Source organism: Podarcis raffonei, chromosome 6 (genome assembly GCF_027172205.1).
Source record: "Podarcis raffonei isolate rPodRaf1 chromosome 6, rPodRaf1.pri, whole genome shotgun sequence".
Classification (NCBI taxonomy): Eukaryota; Metazoa; Chordata; class Lepidosauria; order Squamata; family Lacertidae; genus Podarcis; species Podarcis raffonei.
This window is the reverse complement of record NC_070607.1, coordinates 52,838,998-52,861,321: the sequence shown is the minus strand read 5'-3', so window position 1 is coordinate 52,861,321 and position 22,324 is coordinate 52,838,998. Positions and strand designations below refer to the sequence as shown.

The window sequence follows — 22,324 nt, the reverse complement described above, 5'->3', positions numbered from 1 at the left end:
AAAGGCTCAGAGAGATTTTCAGGGCACCTTCCTTGCCATCCAGTGCTTTGTGCTGCCACTAAGTAAGCCCAGCAAGGACCTCCAGAGTTCCATTTGTCTCCAGTTCTCTCAAACCTAGAGCCAGCCCTGGATAGAGTACAGAGTCACAAAGCAACATGGAGCCAAGAGTCACTCATCATGAGTGGTGATGTTCACACAACCACAGTGCAGACTGTTCAGCACTTCACATTCCCAAAGCTCCACAAGCTCAGCAAAGAGTCTCATGTTTTCCCAGCAACAACCTGTTGCTGCTTAAGTGCTAGGAAGAAGTTAAGTGTTTCTGAAACAGAAGCTCGCTCCCAAGGGAAGACAACTAGGAAACAATACAAAGTACCAATTTACCATCCCATAGGCTTTTCTGTCCCGTGGTTACTTGGCCATATGATTTAGCACAAAAGTAGGGCATCTAATCCCCCTGCAACACATTCTTACGTGTGGTAACAGTTGGAGTCTCGACCGCAAGGGCTCCCTGCATTTCTCACATGGCTGGATTGTCAATTATATTAGGCATCCCTGGGTGTGATGCTAAGCAGGGAAGGTGGTTCTCCTGAGCTACAGGGTTTCATGGACAGAATCCTTTAACAGCTCCTTTGGGAGGGAGAGTGGGATAGAAATTTAATAAATAGTGTGTGTGTGTGTGTGTGTGTGTGTGTGTGTGTGTGTAGGTATATGAGAATGGCTTCTCTTCTCTTTCTTTCCTTTCCTTCAGGTTTCACAATTCCAAATGCTTACATATTTTGAAAGATTTTCACGACACTGGTCTTTCTCAATTTTTCCTTTTAATTTACATTTTTTTGTTTTGAGGTTTTACGGAGAAACCATACTGCGTCATCTCCATTTGCTTATGTGCTGTGTGATGATTGGTTTGTTGGTGACGATGCAATTAAATCTTGATTTTAATGCGTAAAGCGAACTTTGGAAGGGTTCTTCAGGAACACAACTTCCTACACGTTTGGAAATCAATAGAAACCCCACCATTATCAGTGCGAGTTATCTTTTAGAATAACAGGAACACAACAGACGATCTACTTCTGTAAGTTAAGAACTAGGAAGTAATGATAAAACATTGTAGCAATGCACGTAGAGGTAGGCAGAACTAATGTTTACATTACGTATAGCAACAAATCAGGAATTGGAGGTAGAGGTACAGCAACCACAGAATACAAAAAATAACCCAGATATGATCATCTGTACTGCTGAAGTTTAGCACACATTTAAGAAACAGGCCTGCTTCAGCATCTGGGAAACACGGGAAGATGGTCCTTGGTATTGGCCACCAGGTGAGAGGCCTAATATGTTCAGCATCTCATGTGATGACCATCAAGTAGACAAGGGCTGCAGATCCTTCAGCCCATGGACTAAACCTGGTCCACCAGGTGTTCCTATTTGGCTCGCACGGCCATTTTTCTAAAACCACTTGCACCTGCCTCACATCTGATGTCATTTGTGACATCAGGTGTGAGGCAGGTAGACACACGGCTGCAAAAAGCAGAACTGAACTCCTGGCACATCAGCTGATGCATAGAGAGCTCAATCCTCCTTTGTGTAGCATCTCCCCCGGTGGGCAAACGTTGACAGGTGGGCAGCACAAATGACCTGTCAAAAGTTGACCGCTCAGGGTGGTGGAGATAAAGATGTGGCCCGCCAGGCCGAAAAGGTTCCCCCAACCCTGAGGTAGGCTATTCTCTGCAGCACAGCAACCGCAGTTCTGCCACCTTACCTTGGTGTTGGCGCATGCTGTCCCCTGATCATAGTCTTTGTGCCCGGCCTTCTTGTCTAGCTTGGTCCACAAAGCCTTGGCACTCCAGTAGTTGAGACGAGACTTGAGTTTGTGATAGAACTGGAGCTGGCCAGTATGCTCCAGTCCCAGGTGTCTGCAAAGCGCCTCAAAACTTCCCAGCACCTCTTTGCACTGCTTGGCATGGAGAAAAGTGTCAAAGAGCGAATGAGACAGATTGGACTGCTCCCCATTCTGCTGGCTCATCCTCCTGGGAACTCAGGGGCAAAGAAGCAGCCTGGAAAAGAAAGAAAGCAACAGTGAGCATCAACAGCTCCTTGCCATTGCAAGGCAACACAAGACATAACTCCTTGCTTCCAGCTGCTCCCCCTTGGGAGATGAAGGGGAATGCAACATACTTATCTGTTTACACCCATATGCAGCCTTATACATAGGTCCTGTTCAGGAGAAGAGCTGTGTCTGAACTCAAGACATGCTCAAGCTTAGACATGAGAGCAAATGCATGCAGTATGAGCAGATGCAGAAGTCTGAAAGCAATGTATCTTGTCTGAGCTATTCCAGGGGTGGGAGAACTCTTTGGCTTGGCAGGCCAGATCTTTATCTTCCCATACCCCATGGCCCATGGCCCATCTTAATAGATGCAAGAGAAACAGCAAGCACACCAGCTGATTGACAAGTGGGCGTGATATGGGGGAAATGGCCCCAAGGGGCCAGACTGGACCCCTGCCTAGCCAAGATTGGATCACGGCCTAGAAGTTCCCCACCCCTGAGTTATAACACCACCACTACTTCTAGTGTCTAGAGGTCAGATGTTAACTGTGATAGGTATATACAGACTATCAAATCCCAAAGAAACATATTTACATGGTATTTGAAAAGCCCCAAGTCATATTTAGCACAGAAAATGGAAAGAGCATAAAAACATATGCTTATTCCCAGTTAGGGTGCACATTTTGCCCTCAGCAGCATTAGGAAAAATCCAAGCTCTACCTCCGAGCAAAGGTCTGTCTCCTTTCACAGACAAAGCCAACAGTCAGTGTGAAAATGTTGCACACCATGGTTGACTCATGCATGTCGGGCCCAGAGAAATAGCTGGGAAGTTATCCGAAGTGGAAAAACACCACTTCCTTTTCCCCTCAGTCCATTTGCATCCCACCCGCCAAGTCTGGACCACAGAGTATGCATGAAAAGTCTTAATTCAGGTTTGCTTTGTGCTAAACAGCAGATCTACAGAAGACTAGAAGTTACACAAGATTTGGCTGCTCTTTGACTTTCTTAATCAATATTAATTCTGGAATGCAAGATATACAGACTTTAGCAAAGAACGCAGGAATACAAAAGACTGTAGCAAACAAGGAAACTGATGAAGTGATTAATCTGCACATGTGTACTAATTTTCAATAAAGGAGTCTGTATATTTCTAACAAGAATGTTATGGGCAGTTGATATACTTGTCCTGCTGCAGCTTATTCATATTCAGGAGAAGGAGGAGTGATGTGTTTACCTGCTGTCAATGATACAGCTGTAATTTGGAAGCACTACAAAGCAGCCTGCACATTTTTCTAACCGCAGCCCTAAGTTTCCTAACACAGTGACTTGCTCGGCGTTCTGTGCTAATTTCCCCCAGCTTCGTGGTTAGCAACTTCCTGTGCGCCCACTCAACCACATTTGTTGCTAAACAAGACTAACACAGGCTGGGAAATTTCCTTGCAGTGTCTAAAGAGAAAGGTGACTTCTTTCTGGTTTGCAGAAGCCAATGTGCACACACATCTCTCTCTCTCTCTCTATATATATATATATAATCGTTTACTAACCATGGAGAAAGAGCTATTTCCTTCTTGCCTTCTGCACACAGAAAGGATAATAAAACAGTTGACTGGTGTAACTTCTGCTAATGACGTTTCTTTCAAGTGCTTTGCATATATATCTTCAGGCATGCATTGCATGGAGAAAGTTGTCTTTCATTGAAATCAGTCAGCTTTCCTTGCCTAGAATGCTGACTTCTTAGCATCAGGGCATTAATTTATTTTTTTACTTAATGCAGCTGTGAAGTCATTGGGCAGCCAATTTGATCAAGGAAGTTTTGGTGCAGGTGTTTAATCCATCTGCCCCATGTTTTCCTGATTGAACTTGCCCTCCCCAAGATGCCTATTTGCTGTGTGTGCGCGATACAGGAACTTGTATCATGCCAGTATTTTTCTCTGAATGGAAGAAACAGCAAGTGTGTGTGTGCGTGCGTGCGTGTGCACATATACACACATCTGTGTGAGAGCAATTTAGATCAGGCAAACAGTGCAGGGATGAGAAGTTAAAAATATTCACCTCTGTGCTTCTTCCCTAATCAAATTAGCACTCACATATTCCATGGCTGCATTTAGTTAAACATTAAACATTGCAGCTCTCATGTCATAGAAGATGGTGAACTCTCATTAGTTAAAGGTTTTTAAGCAGAGGCTGGGCAATTACCTATCAGTGGTGGTGTGGCAGTGGATGCCCTGCTCCATTTGTGAGTCCTTCCAACTCTAAAATACATTTTTTCTAATATATGTTTCATCTTGTACAAACATCTTTATGCTCAGTGTTAACAGCTCAGCTGTACAAAGACTCTGGGCTTGAAAGCTATGTCCACTACAGAGTTTGTAACATTTTTGTTGGTCCTTAGAATGATGTGGATTTTGGAATATTTCTTGTGAACCAACATGGCTCCCTTTGCTTTTTTCACAGATCTCCAGAGTTGCCCCACATGAACTGAAAAATGGGGAGGTTGGTTGGTGGCATCATAGCACTCAGACAGAACAAACCCAGTGTGATTTCTCATGGTATGGCAAAGAAAACATCAGGCACATGTCCTCTTTCTGGATTTCTTGGATAAATATAGGAAGGAAATAATTTGATTTAGTGCAAAAAATTCCCCCACATGAGATGCACAGGCCTCTCCCCAGAGAGGACATGCAAGAGTTACCCTTTACCTACCACACATTACCCTGGGCTGTATGGGGTGTTGAGGGTAGTATGCCATGAGGTGGGAGGGCACATAATGCTCCCTCTAGGGTAGCTTGTCCACCTTTGGTCCTCACCCTGCACTCAGCTCTGATCTGTGACTCCTAGAAGCTGTCAGCATGCAACAGTGACCACACCCCAGGAAACAGCTTCAACTGGCCAGCTAAACCAGGTGAGGGTAGCTGATGGGTCTCAAACCCTCTGTGAGTCAGGAATTTCCCCTGCATGTGAAGAAAGGCTTCAGTGGATTGAGTGGACGAGACCAATAGTGGGTCCAACAGTCAAGAAGGCGGTTTCTGCATGTGCTGTAGGGTGCAGGTGGGACTCGTCAACCAGGCAAGGTAGCCCAACTAGGAGAAGGAAGACTCTGATCTTAAACCTCTGCTGCCTTGCGGGATATCTTTGGAAGAAGACAAGACTAAGGAGTAAACCCTACACAGATCTGGAGTGGAGTTCCTAAGGCATTTGGATGGCGCCTTGTACACTTCCTTCCGGCAATTCCTGCAGCCAAGCTGGTGCCAAACATATTGCTCTGCTTTCCTCTGGACCGTATCAGCAAGGCAGGGTGTGTGTGTGGGTGTGTGTGTGTGTGTGTTGTCTTCTGGGCATCCCAGGACCTACACACTGCCCAGGCTTTAGCGCTGCTAATGTAGTGGTTTGACCTCACCCCTAGAGGCGCACTCCATTGTCCCTTGAGACAAACGAATACCAACCCTGAACACTCACACATACAAAGAAAGTGCATTTCACTGACGCTTCCTGATTACATGCAAATGTTTGCACAGTTTGTCAAGCATGCTGTTTGTCATGGGAACCACTTTTACAAATCTCCAATGTGTCACATGGTTATTCCCTCAAAATGCGGGGGCAGGGGACTTCTGGGTTAGCGCCATCTCCTAATGGCGGATTCCCTCCGAGCTCCGGAGGGAATCAGCTCAGCAGGGGTCGGGTCCTGCCGCGGCGGCGACGCGGGGACCCTCAGAAACCACAGGTGCTGAAGCCTGTGGACCTGGTGACTCGGCGGGCACCATTTGCGCCCCCCCGACCCGCGAAGGAGCCTTTTTAAAGGCTCCGGAACGGGGGACGGAGAGCGGTGCGGTGCTGTGAGTCGACTGCTTCCCCTGCTGAGTGAAGCCGCATGCCATGGACGGAGAGCGCTGACTTCTTTCTCTGAACATTTGGATTAAAAGCAACAACCCATGAGTAATTACGGAAATTGGACTTAAAAGGGAAATTTTCTTTGGGAATTAGGCACAACCGGGTAAGGTGTAAAGAGGAAGTCCACCTACCCGCCTTGTAAACATCGTAAAGCAAGGATTTTACAACTAAGGTTGTGAGAATACCTTTCTTCTTTGTGGATAAAAGCAATTAACTCCACGTTTTGGCAATTTAAGTGATTGTGCTGGAGGATAAGAGCTAACATTGAGAACGGAATTCACCCCTCCCCCAAGACCCGGGAGCGATCGGTGAGAGAGCCTGCGGAAGAGATATAAAGACTTTGACAGCTGTCAAACTAGCTGTCAAAGTTGGGAAAAAAGGAGAACTTTGTTTCTGCTGTCTTTGCTGGTTACATTCGTTACAATTTGGTAACAAATTGTTAAAAATAAAGAAGAAAAGGTTAACTTGACTTTTGGGTCGGAACTGGAAGATACTAAGAAACTAGAATCCCTCTAGAGGAGGTTTAGGGCATTACAAAAATGGCTGTAAATGGAAAAACACTGGCTGAACTGGAGAGGACTTTTTTTCTCTTGGGAAAGTTGCAGGAACAGAGTGATGTTTTGGCCACAAATGTTACAATACTGAATGGAGCAGTAAACAAAGTTGCTGAGCCTGGGAGGGACTTGACTCAAGTTTTTGCAGTGGAACAGGAAAGTTTTGCAGTTGACTTAAAAATTCTTGCAGCCGAACAAGAAAAGAAATTTGAGAAATCTGAGAATGTGATGAAAGAGGAACATGATGATTTGAAGGAAAAAGAAGGAGGAGCTATAATGCCACAGATGATTGAGGAGAGCCAGAGGCCGGTTAAGATGGATATAAAGGAAAATAAGATCAGGATGATGAAAATTTGGTTTGAATTGAAGAAGGGAGAATGGAGAGATCTCTCTATGTGGAGATCTGAAGACTTATGGAATACAAACCTGGCTAAAGTGGAAACTGGAGCTTTTGGGACATTTGGACTTAAGAGAAGTAAGAAACAAGATTTTGGCTCCATTTTTAAATATGGAGGCCTGGCTGGAAGAAACATGGACCTTACTGGGACAGAGCTCCTTCGAGATTTGGAGTTTAATATAAAGGACTATCAAAAAAACCGGCAAAGAGGAATTGAGAGAGAACTGAGAGCCTCGGACGTGAGGTCGCCAGGCTGACTACAGATGGACTGATGGACTTTTGTTGGGGTTCGAAACCGGGAAAGGGGGTGGTGGGGCTCTGGGAATCCAAAGGGTGTATAACTATATTCTGTTTTATTTAATTTGGTTTTGCCACTAACATAAAAATGGGGATTTTGGGGAAGGGAATTGTGGCCGACCTTAGAAAAAGACCTTTAAGAATAAGTATTGACGTACAAAGATTGAGGTTTATAAGTTAAAATTGGTTAACAAAAATGATGGGGCTGATCTTAGAAAAAGATTTTTAAGAATAAGTATTGATGTATAAAGATTGAGATTTATAAGTTAAAACTGGTTAACTAAAATGGATTAGAGAAAATAAGGTAAAGTTTGGGGACAAGAACTTGCTGAGCTAAAAATTGGAACGGGAATACAAGAAGGGGAGGTGTGGGGAAGTCAAGGAAGTTGGTTATTGACAGTAAGAAATGTAAATTTTATGTGTTTTTAATTGTATTTTTTTATGTTTTTTCTTTATTTTTTGAAAATTCCAATAAATATTTTTTTAAAAAAAATGCGGGGGCAGGGGAGGATTATTACATCATTCCTGCCTGCCTTCCTTCCCACTTCCTCTGTTCTCTATCTTTCCAGACATGAAATACACTGGGGTCTGGAAACCCAATGAGTTCCTCTCTTTCAATCATTTTCTTCTGGCAGGAAGGCTATGGTTGGGGAGGAGGATTTGAATATATAACATTGAAAAGTGCTCTGTGCTGCAAGATTTACTCAGAAGTACACCCAGTGGTGTTTACTGCTGTTAAAGTATGCATGAGGGTACAGGCTAACCCTAGAAGCAACAAAAAATATAGATTTTTTTAAAATGCTAACCGTTACATTTCAAACATTTGGGATTAATAAGCCTATGCTGACATCAACCAGAACTGGAAGCTGTTTGTTATACAGTGAGCACAAAGGACAATGGGAACCAAGACTATAATCCCTCCCCATGTATGATTAAGTCCTCCTCATTCCCCAGTGAGAGTCATGTACAGCAGGAAACTGTCTGGGTACATTTGACTTGTAAATTAAACAGTGGGGTGGGTATGAAGGGAACCAACGGTGCCCAAGTATTAGTAAACAGGATATTAGCCAGGAGACTCACTATCTAAGGAAGTCTTTGAGGGCTGTTTCAATGCCCTCTCCTTTCAGTCCTTGAAACTTAAAGATTAAGTATCTTCTGACATTTGCAATTTGAAAGCATACATCTCACATTTTGAACACTTGGTGATCCAGACCCCAACCACCATGCAATAAATTTCTCTGACTGTGGGGAAAAACACCCACCAAAATTTTGAAACAAATTTGTGACACGAGCTACCTTGTTAGTGAAAACACACAACGGAAGTTACCTTAAAGACAAAGAAATATTTTACGGCATAGACTTTTGTGAATATTTCAGTAAAGCTTGTTTTCCTCAAAACTTTGAATCATGACAAACTATATGCTGCCCAGGCTTAATCAGTAACTGTCTTTGCCAGTTGTTTGAGCAGCATATAGGACCCTTTCCCAGAGACTCTTTCCCAAGGTTTCAACTCAGGGAAATATTGGAGATACACACAAAATCTGGTTGCATTTAACGGAGTCATCCTGTTAGCGCAAGGACCTCCTATGCAATAGGGTTTCTTGTCCCACTCCACTCCCTGTGCAACCCACCTCACCAGTGCAAAAAAAGGTCTGTTTAGAGGGGCACAGGAGTTGCATAAGGAGAGGAAAGAAGAGGAAGAGGAAGTACTACTGCACAGGTGGAAATTCTTGCGCTAACTTTGTTGGCTACATCCCATCCCCAGACCCCAAGATCGCCATCTGAGGTCCTTCTTCATGTGCCTCTTCCACAAGAGGTCCGGGGGGTGGCAACACAAGAATGGGCCTTTTCTGCAGTGGCTCCCTGTTTGTGGAATGCTCTCCCTGGGGAGGTTCATCTGGCGCAGAGGTCAGCAAACTTTTTCAGCAGAGGGCCAGTCCACTGTCCCTCAGACCTTGTGGGGGGCCGGACTATATTTTTTTTGGGGGGGTGAACGAATTCCTATGCCCCACAAATAACCCAGAGATGCATTTTAAATAAATGCACACATTCTACTCATATAAAAACACACTGATTCCCGGACCGTCCGCAGGCCAGATTTAGAAGGCGATTGGGCTGGATCCGGCCCCCAGGCCTTAGTTTGCCTACCCATGGTCTGGCGCTTTCATTATATACCTTCAGGCGCCACGTGAAAACGTTTCTCTTCAACCAGGCCTTGGGCTGATTAACATCCGATATACTTTCAAATGTATCATGAGAGGGGAGATTATGGTTTGTTTTTTTATCGTATTTTTGTTATGTATTTTGCATTTTTTATATTGTGGTTTTGTGGTGTAAACCGCCCTGAGATCCACTCAGGTGAAGTGGAGTGACAGTAATCATATGATCATCACAGCATGCAACATTGTGTTGAAGCAAAAGCCTTGGGCAGTGCTAAGAACATCTCAGAATCCATTCCCCCACCCACCCTTGTCCCAATTGCACTGATATAGAAAAACCTGCTTTAGAGATCAAGGGAGACACTCAAGAACATTAACGAATTGCACCTTCAAATTATTTATGTAATATCCTAAGCAACCAGATGGTTCCTTAACCAATAAGGAAATGCTTGCGCCCTCAGACAGGCAGGCTCAGCATAGCTTGTTTAAAGGCTCTGCAGCACTGACTGCATCAAGCAATGTAGAGGGAGGCCTGGAGACACCATTTGTGTCTATCAGATTCTGTCTCTATTCAATATACAGCGGTAACACTGGTTATGAACTTAATTCGTTCCGGAGGTCCGTTCTTAACCTGAAACTGTTCTTAACCTGAGGTACCACTTTAGCTAATGGGACCTCCTGCTGCCGCCGCGTGATTTCTGTTCTCATCCTGAGGTAAAGTTCTTAACCCGAGGTACTACTTCCAGGTTAGTGAAGTCTGTAACCCAAAGTGTTTGTAACCCGAGGTGTTTGTAACCCAAGGTACCACTGTATTCTGAAGAGACTCCACTGGAGCAATAGACTGCAGGAGCAGCAATCTGACCTGAAAACGATCTGTTTGTCAATACTGCACACATAAGCAGGAAGACACAAAGAGCACTGCAGATATTTGCCTTCATCGTGCCTCCATCCTGCAACCACTGTTGAATAGGACTGTCTAAAGCCCCAGACACCCCGTGTGTGGCTTGATTTCCAAGGCTGCCAAACACATGCATTTGTTTTGAACTTCTGCATACTAAATACCTGTGAAAGCCACACCCCTACTCTGAGATCCTTCCAAATATTTTGAAACTTCACGGTGACGCCTATGCCCCCCACACCTACATCCTTGTGCTTTGCATTCACCACTCTGATGGAAAAGAACTTCCAGCCCCAGACTGCATACTCACAGCCCTCTCTTCACCCACAAGCATGCACTGCACAGGGGAGGAACAAGCCCTGACACTGGACTCCTCAGCCTCTGAAGGTGTGAGTTCAACCAGAAGATTAAAGGAGTAAGTGATCCTGCTAAGTGATCTTGAGTAATTGCTCCCAGACAGGAAGAGAGGATTGAAGCAATGACCTTCCAAATCCCAAACCACTGCCTTAACCAAAGAAGGAACCTATCTTTTCAAAAGCACGCAACATCATTACACACAAACAAAAATCCTTCCCCAATGCAGTGCAGGATCGAAAGAAGCTTATGCAGAGAAATAAACAAACTGTGCACCTCTCGGCTACTACACATTTCATCAGAGAACCTGCATATCAAGAGTGATTACACAACTGGCATGATTACACACCTAGTTGTGTGACTCACATTTACAACAGACATAAAAAAAAAATAACACAGCGCGCCACTAAGATGCAGACTGGGCTATCTTCCATTTTTGTGGCCTTACAAAAAGCTAACTTCAGTCCAGTTCGAAAGTCGTTTCTCCTTTAGCCAACCCTAACCTGCTTTTACTTTTGTGCAATTAGTGCAGGACATCGTGGGAGAGGGATAAGAGGCTGTGTATGCACCATACATTTAAAGCACATTATTTCCCCCAAAGAATTCTGGGAACTTTACGCCTCACACAGCTATCATACCCAGTACCCATATCAAACTACAGTTCCCAGAACACTTTGGGGGACATAATCAGCTTCAAATGCACTGGGTGAGCAGAGTTTAAGGTAAAAGGTGATAGAGTCTGTGGCAATACCAGTTCTGAGCTATCAGTTTCTTTTGAACCAAGCACTCAATTATTGGAAGCTACGTAACCCCACACATGCCCATAGACTAGATATCAAGAGGGGTTTTTTCCTGGGGAATGGATATAATGATGGCAAGGCATATTTACAGTGGAATCCTTTTGATGCTCATGAAGTATCATAAAGTGTTGAATAATCCAGAGGGCAAAGAAATATCTCTTTAAAAAAACCGTTTAGCACCCATTGCTCACTCCAGGATTGCTGCTGCAACCAGAGTCTAGATCAGGGGAAAGGGAACCTATGGCCCTTGCAGTATGGTTGGACTCCAACTTTCAGCAGCCCCAGACAACATGGACAACATGGACAGGAGCTGTCATTCATCAACATCTGGAGGACCACAGGTTCCTCACCCCTGATTTAAGGGGGAATGCAACCCACTCTGGAGTGGGGTGAACACCACTTTCCAGGGCAGAAGAAACCACCAACAGGACCTCTGTCTTGCCTAGACTGAGCTTCAGTTTAGCTACCATTTCTTCACTAAACCTATCCAGAGCTTGATTTCAGTTTTGCAAAAACAAACATCCAAATCCTTCTCTCTGTTATCGCTCGGAAATTCACCACCCAAACTTGTTTGCCAGCCTGCCTGAGCTTTATTCCCCATCTAACAGATTACAAACTTGTTCTGGGACTGTATTACAAAATATTTCATCTTTAGTTTACCCACGTTATGAAGCAGTGTAGATCTTGCACATTAAAAATCAGGTCCTCACTCTAAAGAAAGCAGGCGCAGCTAGATGAAGGAAGCATTTTCCTTTTTGCACTTTCTCCCCATCCCGAAATGTTAATATCTGCTAGAAGAAAAAGCAATTGTCAAGGTTCTGCAGTCCTTATCTATAGCCCTTGTGCGTTACTTGGTTGGTGATTGTAACCATCACAGTGAGCAGTAGGAGGGAATGATGGAAGACTGACCACTGACTCTAGACCAAGGACATCATCATGAATCATAGCAATCAGCAGGCTTTCAATTGACAATTTCACAAGATCTGGCCATAAGAGAAGTCAAAACACCCATGTGACAGTGAGGTGAAGGAGAATTAGGGTGCTTTGGGACAGGAGGGGGGCATAACACAGTAAACATATTCTTCTGCTATTGGGTTGTTTGGGTGTTTTTAAAAAGCATATAGGATCCCCTCCCCAAGGGTAAATCCAGGTTAAAAGCAGGGTGAGGAATACAGGCTGGTATTTTGATGCCAACAATATTGCATGGAAGCTGGGGGGGGGGGACTTGCAACCATGAGGAGTAACCATTTCACAATGGTTGGAAGACCCTTTGTACAATGTTACTTCCTTACTGGAACAAACCCTGAGGTGCTAGGAGCAATCTGAATGCAAAGTATTCTGGTCTGACCTAGGAAGACATTTAAAAGAGTGCTAAAAGGCATAATTAATTATTAATCCTTGGGCAACCAAAGGAAAACAGAAGAGGTGGCACAGTATGGTGCCGGAGACTTTGCACTGTAAACTGCACCTGTCTACCATTTGCTTCAGACATTCTGCACTAGATTGCAATTCCAAATATCACGTTTCCCTAGTGTTCTGTTCAGCCAATCATACTTAGGAAAATTGCATTCTTTCCCAGACTGGAATCATGCTATTCATGAATACACCAAGTATAATGTAGTGTGGCTCCACATATATTAATTGGTGCCCATTAGATATTTTTTTGTCATAATTAGTGAACAGCAACACAACCCTTCCTCCCATGCCTATACCACTTTATGAATTGTTACAAGCATTGAAATATAAAGCAAATGGTCCCCACAACCTTGCAGCAAGCCCCTGCAGCAATGTCCTTATTTTAAGTTTTCAAAAAAAGTGTTCACATCCCCAGCACTCTTCCCTGGTGACTGCAATGGGTATCAAGCTAGCAATATCAAAGAATATACTAGGAGAGGGGGACACTGCATTTGTGTAATTTCCAAGGACCACAGAATCATACATTCTCCATCTCTTCACACCTGGTACTGCACTGGTGCCCCATAAGAGGCCTCAGAAAAGTCACTTCAGCTCTGCTAACGCAACAAAAACAAGGCAAGAGGCAGCAGTTACAAGTTCCCAGTATCTGCAGCCACAGCAGGCGCTGTGATTCTGTAGCTTTTTGCTAGAGCACTCCAAGACAGCAGACAGATGCCAACATAGTGTACACACATGACTCAATAACACTAGTGGTGTTCACCCCATTCCATCAATGATACACAGTCAGATATATGAATGCCAATGTCTAGAACACACCAAGAAAGTCAACTGACATAATATGACAACTTAATGCAGATGCAATAAGGCAGGCTCCAGATGTTTTGGACTACAACTCTGATCAGCCTCAGCCAGCACAGTGATTCTGGCTGGGGCTGGTGGGAGCAGTAGCCCTAAACATCTGGAGGGCAAAGCTGCAATAAGCACATGCTGGATGAAAGCAAAATTTAAGATCTTTAAGGATTTCCCATGCAATCAGTGAAAGCATCACACCAACTTAATTTAGCCATAATGTGAAATGTAAAGAAAGCCTTTCAGCATTATCGATGGGACAGTATGTGTTGATAATTGTGGAGGGAGAATAGCCAGGGAGAATGTGTTGATGCTGCAGAAAACATTGGATATATAGGTAACAAAAGGATGGTTTTGCACACACATTGGAAAGCAGTTGAGGAAATGGCAGGGCTTCACTGCAAGTTACTTGTCACTTAAAAAAAAAGCCTGGATGAGCCCTGCACATTGGATTTATATAGTGCTGAAGAATAAAGTCTTTCAGAATAATGAAGTCACAAGAAGAAGGGTAGGAGTTGCTGGAGGAGCAGGTTGGTCTGTATGTCACAGATTATCCAGTAGGGCAGGCTTAGGATACTTACTGCTTATGCAATCATGCTTTGCATGAGACTTGCAACAGTTAAAAGGGCATGAGCTAAAGGGAAACAAAGAGAACATTCTGAACTTTCCTCATCTACCCCTCATACTTTCTGAACTTTTAGGCTTTTCCTCATATTTCCTGCCAGATAATAACTGACAAAAATGTTGAACTTTTGCTGGGTTTCCCTCCCAGTTCATTTAGCGAGCCAATCTGGTCACAACAGAACTGATGCACACAAACCATCATGCGAAACCAGGCTTCCTCAACATCGGCCCTCCAGATGTTTTTGGCCTACAACACCCATGAGGTAGCAGGACCAGTGGTCAGGAATGATGGGGAATGTAGTCGCAAAACATCTGGAGGGCCAAGGTTGAGGAAGCCTGTGCTAAACCATAGTTCAATGTGACATGCACAAACTTGAACTAGATACAGCATGATTTGTGTTTGCATGCTTCCCCCCTGCTCCTGCACAGTCAGGAGTAATTCAAAAACATTAGTTTGCCATTTTGTCCAAATTGACAAACTGAGGTTAACATTAACTATGGGTTGTTTAAAACAAGCCACCTTGTTTAGGGCGACATGTGAGCACACACACACACACACACACACACCACCTTCCTTCCTATTTTATTTATTGTGTGGAAATCAAGTGCATTCAGTTATAATATAAACACAAAAGAAAAATACTTACAAAAAATGTAGCAAGCTTTCAGTGTAAGAACAGAAAGGACAACATCTAGAGTTCAGAACCCACCAAAAGTTTCTAGTGCTGCTGTTTCAACTAAAGAACAACCTACAACTTAATTGAGTAAGCTCAATGACTGAAATCCTGGAAGTCTAGATCTGGAACCAAACTTTTGGATTTTTGCTCTCCTCCAAGAAGACACTTTTCACATGCTGTTTACTTCTGCTGTGAAAGATCTCCAAGACCACTCTAATGCTCATTCTGTCCTTAATGAAAAAGCCAGCAACATGGGACAGGCTTGTACAACACGCCTCCCCAGGGAACTGAGCTACACTCTGCATTGTAACGAACAACATCAAGGACTCAACAGACACACTCTTTTCCTTTCGAGTCAGCAAGGAGTTGCACTTAATTGTTTTTTTGCTGCAAAAGAATTAGGCTGCCGTGACAGTTAAACAATTAGAGGTACAGGTGGTGCGAGTAAGAACTAGAGAGAGCCCTACAGCCATGCCTTTTTGTCGTCTGCACATCTGCTGCAGCAAAAGACATGCCACCTGGCTGCTAAAAAAGAAAGGGGCCAGTATGGATTATTACTTGGGAGCCAGCAGCATCCACAATTTGCATTCATATTTCAGCATTGCACTTTATCAGCACACACACAAGCAGTTCTCTCTGCTTATTCTGTGGAGGTGGCTTATAGGAGGCCTTACACACCAATCTCCCTTTCATAGTCACGCATCCCTAACCAGCTACAAGTAGGTATACAACACAGAAAGAAGTTTTATGGTCCTTCTCCCCTTCACCTTCCAACACCTAGGAGAGCAACATTTCCTGTTTTCAGCAAAGCTCCTAGTAGATAGAAGATAAGTTTAACTTCGTTTCAGCAATTAAAATTGCCTAAGCCAAGGAGGAAGTAAGCATGAGAACCAGGAAGTGTAAACTCTGTTAGTCAAGGTGCTGCAGTGGTTATCAAGCCTGCCAAGCACACGTAGGTGCTAAAGGATGCAGATAGCACATGCACATTATCTGCACAAATTTTGATGTGCCCTAGTTTTATTAAACATAAGGCACCTGCAATGGGGCAAAAGGGGTGGGAGGTCTTGGTTTCGGATGGTCACAAGACTCAATGAAGGAATAGGGCATGAAGCCCAACAGTTGCATCTTCTCTCATTGTTGGGAAAATTTAAAATTACACTCCTTGTCTCCAAATTGAGGATGAATGAACTTGGTCACAGGGTTGTCAGTAAGATTGCAGGTGCAGGATAGGCAGAAATTCAGCTGGCAACTTTTTCAGGTGTGGAGATGCAGTTAATACCATTTGCCCCGATAGCAAAAGGTGTAGGCAAGATGTTGGCAAGGGTTAATTTGCTGGAGGCAAGTGCTAATTTGTAGAATTAAAAAAAATGTAAGACTTAAGTCAGTTTGAAAGCCACAGTGTGAATTAACAGCCTCGCTACTAACCCGAGATGCGCAAAGTGCCCATTCTCCACCACCGCCAATGCAGACTCGCACTCTTCGTATTACTTCGGGACTGAAAAAACGAGGAACCGAGCCCTTTCTACCAGTCGTAAAAAGTAAGGCGATACAAAGACGTCATCTTACACAACATACTCAAGCCAGCTGGAGCTCTCAAAGAACCCCTCCCATTCCCTAGGCACGTGGTCTAGAAAGCCGAGCCCGTAATCCAACCAACAGGGATGGTCCAAGGCTCCAAGCCCTCAATCATCCACACCGCAGGATCCAAGAGGATCCCTTGCGAGGTCGCAGAGAATGCTGGGGCGCAGCTCGCAGATCACGCACTTTTTTGGGGCGCTTCTACGGCTACCCTTGCCCCGCCCATCAACCATCAGCCCGCAGTCCTACCCGTCCCCATTGTGATGCGTACCTCTCCAGAGCCCCCAGGGGCTAAGATTCCCCCACACTTTTAATGGGGTACACCCGCGCCCTAAATATCTCCTGGTTAGTCTCTGCTGCTTTGGAAGCCAAGGGGGGCGGGGACCCCCTCCCAGATCAAAGTTTTAAGCTGCAAGCGGCTCTGTCCTCCTCAAAGCTCCGACCGCAGGGGCGTCCCTCTCTTTCGAGCTCCTTGTCCCACGCGTAAGGTCGCTTCTCAAAGCCGTTTCCCGTATCCTCTACCTTTCGCGCCCACGGCTCAGCGCATACCCAAAGAGGGCCTAGTTATGACTGGCCGCGGAGGGAGGAAGAAGAGAACACTCTGTACATGCTCAGAGGGACCCCGGGTTTGCCATTGGCTCTCGCGTTCCAAGGCTGAGCCGCGGCTGCTTGCCACGAACACGCGCGTTTAGACCGACACGTCGAGCCTTGGCACCCGAGGCGCACGGCAATTCCTTTCTGCCTGCCTTGCCGTTGAGCCAAGCGCGCAGCGATAGCGCCGGTCTCTGGGCTACAGAGCACGCAGCCCGGCTGGCAATCCGTCGCCACTTTACCTCCTCTTTCCCGGTTGCGCTCCGCTTCTTCCGCCGCCGGGGCTCCTCGGCTTCTCCCCGCTAGGAGTGGCTTGTGCTTAGGCTGCTGGAAGAGACACCCCTCCCCAGCAGAGACTGCTCCCCCCCTTCGCTGCCTTTCTGGATCGGAAAACGCGGCTCAACTGCTCCCTCGGCTCCGCAGGGCGGAGGAGAGGGGACGGCAGCATCGCGCGCTCGGGCTGCGAGTCTGCCGGAGCCACATAGCCCGGAGGCGGAGCTTCTTGCCCGGGCACTTTAAAAACTCCTTGTGCAACCTGAAGACGACTGCAGCAGCAAGGGAGATAATAATCCCAAAGCGAGGGTATTATGACCCTTCACAGGGTTGTGTGTGTGTGTGTGTTTTGGAAAAACAAATAAATGCGCGAATGCTTAGTGTGGGATCCGTTTACAAATGCTGACATAAAGCACAGAGGGGCCTAGGATGTGCGATGCAACTATTATTTTATTTTATTTTGCCGTGCAGCCGTCACACATGTCGAGTTAAAAGTGAAGCCCGCTTGGCCTCACGTGTTGCCCATGCGCGCTGCTCCCACCGGAAACGAGTTGCCCCCAAAACGCTCTGCCGGTGCAACGTTTTTTATATCCTACCTTTCTTTCACGGTCCTCAAGCCAGCATGCAAAGGACTCCCAGGAAGCTTCCCGGACAGGCACCGTCGGGATCCCAGATCGGCTTAGCTTCAGCGAGGGTGTTTCATCCTGTGCCCTCCGACTTTATCCGGGACCGGTGGTCTGGGACAGGAAATTCAGCGTCACTTGTGACCAGAGAGCAGGGAGGGGAGAAATTCCTTTAAGCTTTACTTGCCCTTTCCTTAGGGCTGATTCATACATGTGTGGTGGCTGCACAGGAAATGCTATCCTGATCCACTGGGTGTGTTGATGGCGTGCATGAAGTGACAGCCCACCTCGATTTCACCACACACCGCTTTTTGCTCATCTATGGTGATGCTTGAGAATTGCAGGGCCTGGGTGTTCGCATGTGCTAGTACTGCGCAATGAAACACATGCATGCACAGTGTGTTGGTTGTGTTGCCACAATCAAAAGACAATAGGATATATATGATAATAAGTAGCTTTGAAAAGAAAATAAAGCACCTCTGTTTGCTGTAGTGCAGGGCTGGCTCAAGTCATTTTCTGCCTGAGGCAAAGGACATGGTAGTGCCCTCACTGTTCCAGGTACATAAGTCAACAGGACAGCTGAATAATATTTCAACGATGGCAATAGCCTCCACCACAGTTGACGGCAGCAGGCTAACTATGGGGGTGCCATGGTACAGCTGGCCCTGCTGTGGTGCAAAATGCTACAAGAACATTCAGTTCATAATGTTACAACAAGAACAGGCACCCTATGAAATTAACATGCTATTTAAAAATACAATTGTAGGTTCACCTGTGTCATCTGCCGCTTTCAGCATCAACTTTGTTTGCTGCAAATGCCCCTCTCTTCTCACAGCTTCATATTCCTCTTGGTTATCTGCTCGTTCTCTGCCTGAAGGCTACATTTAGATGGTGGTTTCCTATCTAGCTGATTTAGTGCCCGACCAGAGGCAGAGGGGAAGTACAGGAAGGAGGGAAGAGGTACCAACTAGCTTGAAGGGTGTATATTTCAGTTCCTGTTTTGTTGAATTGTGGCAGCACCCGCAACAATCTTTTAAGCTCCCAATCTGTCATTTGGACTAACAGCACTCAGCACCAGGGGACAGTCCCCTTAGCCCAGTGGCTCTCAGAGGATGTGGCACGCCAACCTGGTGTGGCAGGAGAGGATGGCAAGTGTGGCAGGAAGATTCAAGGACAATCAATATTTTATTTTAGGAATGATTCAGTAGCTATATTCAGTAGCAGTATGATTATGCAGCTGCATTGTTTTATAATTTCTGGATGTCCTATGAACATATTATAAAATTGTTGTGTTCTATGTTCAACTAGGAGTTGCTTCTTTTTGTTTTCCAATAAAAAAATCAGTGTGGCATGAGCAAATTTTCATTCCGGAAGTGTCGCCTAGAGAAAAAACTCTGACCACCACTGCCTTAGCTCTTGCTGCTGCCAGGTGTGAGAAATTCAGATTGTAGCACCTGAAAACCCCTCTGGCCAGAAGTACAGGCAGGTCTTCTATGATTGTTTAGCTGCAATTCCTGCATTGCAGTGGGTTGAACTAGATGACCCTTGGAATCCCTTTCCAATTCTGTGATCATCTCTTTTTCTAGTTGGCCACGTTTGGCCCTATAAAAGATTTTGAATCTGTTAACTTTGCCTTTGGCCAGGGCACAGCCTGACTCCCTCCCTCGGCAATCTTCACGGAGCTCTGGCCCAATGGTTGCCAGTGGCTTGATTTGAATTAATTTTATAATGAATGATTTTAGAGTGTTGTGTTGTGTTGTATTTTTGTTCTGTTTTATTGTTGTTAGCCGCCCTGAGCCCGGCTCGGCTGGGGAGGGCGGGATATAAATAAAATTTATTATTATTATTATTATTATTATTATTATTATTATTATTATTATTTTCAAGGGCTGTAGCTCTGGTAAAAGCATCTGCTTAGTATGCAGAAGGTCCAAGCTTCTTTCCTGGTAGGGGAGGGGATGTGCCATATTTGAAAACCCTGGAAAGCTGCTGCCAGTCAGTGTACACAGTACTGAGCTGGTTGGAGGAGTTTCCTAAGAGGCACATGACCTTTGGGCACGAGACTGTTCTGGATGGAGTGATAATCGTTCCCTCTGTATACAAAACTTGGTGAGCATTGTTGATAGTGTGTGTGTGTGTGTGTGTGTGTGTGTGTGTGAGAGAGAGAGAGAGAGAGAGAGAGAGAGAGAGAGAGAGGGAGAGTGTGTGTCTCTAACAGTCATGCTTTTGTGCCTCCACCACCCACGGTCCCAGATTGCAACTGAAGGAAGGTGTGTTGTGTTTGCGGGAGAGACACATGTCAATGCTCCTAAAAGGTCATGTTGACTCTCTCCGGGCTTTCTTCCTGTCCTCTGCATGCATCCTTTCCTGAGGTAAACAGCACCTGTCACATTAAATGACTTATTACAGTGTTGCCTTGCATCCTTCTTTCAACTTCCTCCCTCCATCCCATGTTCCTAGATAATAAATCCAGCTTTGTTTTGACTTTCAAACGGGAGCAGGAGGCACCGTGTTTCACAAAAGATGAAAACTTTCTTCACCATCCAATTTTATTGTCTTTTCCTTATTGGCGCAATGGCACTTATCGGGCAGAAGAGAGGCGCCCTCTTCTCCTTTCCTTCTTGCAGACCAGCCGTCTACATCCTTACTCAGAAGATCGTCCCACTGAATTCAATGGGGCACACTCCCAAATAATTACGATTAGGATTGTAGTAGTAGTGAATAAGGAAGTTTATACCCTTTATCACAGCAATGCCCTTCAGCTGCACTGAGTGGGCATCGGCACCACCTGCTGGCGGAGAGAAATGCTGCGCCACACATCAACCCATCTGTATGCACTACAACCGTGCAACAGCTGTCATGGTACAACAAATCCTTTTCAGTGTTCACGTCTGGGTATATTCAGGAGCAGAAGTTCAGAGCCCCACTCACAGCAGAAGGAGCAGGAGGGCTCCCCAAATATAACAGGGCCATTTTATCACACTTTGAAGTAATATATATCATCTAAGGAGGGTCCCTCGGTTAAGGCCATCTGGAGGCTAAAATGATCCAAGTTCACTACGGATTCTTTAAAAACGTTTTCTAGCCTTGCAGAGCAATGTTTGCAATGATGTGCTTCTACCATACTGCTGCTGCAATGCAAACAAAACCTGAGGGCAACCTTTTAAACAAAGGGCAGGAAAACTGCTGACGTGCCTTGTTTGCATATAATGGTAAGCTAAGTGAACAAGCAAGCATGCGAGTGCACTTTGCTGCTTCCTCCCTCCTCCTGCTGCTGCACAACTGACAGAGAAGCCATGGTTTGGAGTAGTGTTTCATGCCAGCGGTAGCAGCAATAAGGAGCATGTTTTTCCTGGTGGGGGTGGTCAACCTTTCCTCCGGTCACTTAGCAACAGTGATTAAGCGAACAAGCCTCCTGAGCAATGGTGCTGTCTGTTGAGGGCCAAAGTCATGTTTTTTAAAAAGTGAAAATTAAAAATCTGTGGTCCCTGCTGGCTTGGGGCCTGGTACATGCATACCCCCAATACCCTGCTGTCAGCAGCCCTGAGTGAAGCAATTTTCTAACGGTGCACCTGCACAACTTCTCGTTCATACTTAGCTATGGCTTGGCTTAGGGTTACTCACAAGCCAGGCCGTAAATATGAGATTCATTTTCAACTGAGCAGCACTAAAATGAAGTAGCAAGATACAAAGGAGGTCAGAGCCCTATACAGTGGTACCTCGGGTTACATATGCTTCAGGTTACATATGCTTCAGGTTACAGACTCCGCTAACCCAGAAATAGTGCTTCAGGTTAAGAACTTTGCTTCAGGATGAGGACAGAAATTGTGCTCTGGAGGCGTGGCAGCAGCAGGAGGCCCCATTAGCTAAAGTGGTGCTTCAGTTTAAGAACAGTTTCAGGTTAAGAACGGACCTCCGGAACAAATTAAATACTTAACCCGAGGTACCACTGTAGTCCCAAACTGCTCTCTGGTGAACCTCAGTGTGAACAACGCTATACAAACCTAATGTTCTAATATACCTGCCACTTCACAGGGACTCTGAAGGATATTTAACCTCCAAAGATAGAAGAAATGTCTTAGCTGGAGTTCTCTGAAGAGTTGCAAGCATTATCTCTATTAGACAACTGTTAGGCTTGTTGGGCTTATGCTGAGGACACCAATGGAGTAGTAGCAGCTAAAATCACCTCTCGGATTCAGATGAAGTCCCGCCTGCAGACCTCTCCAGCTCTTTTCGCACCAGCCAGCCTGTTAGAACCACATCCCAGGCAGTGTTCACTGGTCACACATGAAACAGGGC

General features: G+C 45.3%; 1 protein-coding gene across 3 annotated transcripts in view; it reads right to left on the bottom strand.

Moving 5' to 3' along the window:
- MICAL1 (microtubule associated monooxygenase, calponin and LIM domain containing 1) overlaps positions 1-18,295 on the bottom strand; it is a 44,768-nt gene extending 26,473 nt beyond the window's left edge. The window contains exons 1-2 of one of the 3 annotated variants that reach the window (XM_053392902.1): positions 17,999-18,295; positions 1,760-2,054 (exon numbers count right to left, since the gene is read on the bottom strand). In XM_053392902.1, coding sequence (XP_053248877.1) covers positions 1,760-2,023 — 264 coding nt within the window. In that variant the 5' untranslated portion in view covers positions 2,024-2,054; positions 17,999-18,295. Of the gene's footprint in view, positions 1-1,759; positions 2,055-16,385; positions 16,491-17,371; positions 17,702-17,998 lie in introns of those variants that run through there. The other 2 variants (XM_053392901.1, XM_053392903.1) reach the window with 2 other exon arrangements.
- Between the last annotated feature and the right edge of the window lie 4,029 nt (positions 18,296-22,324).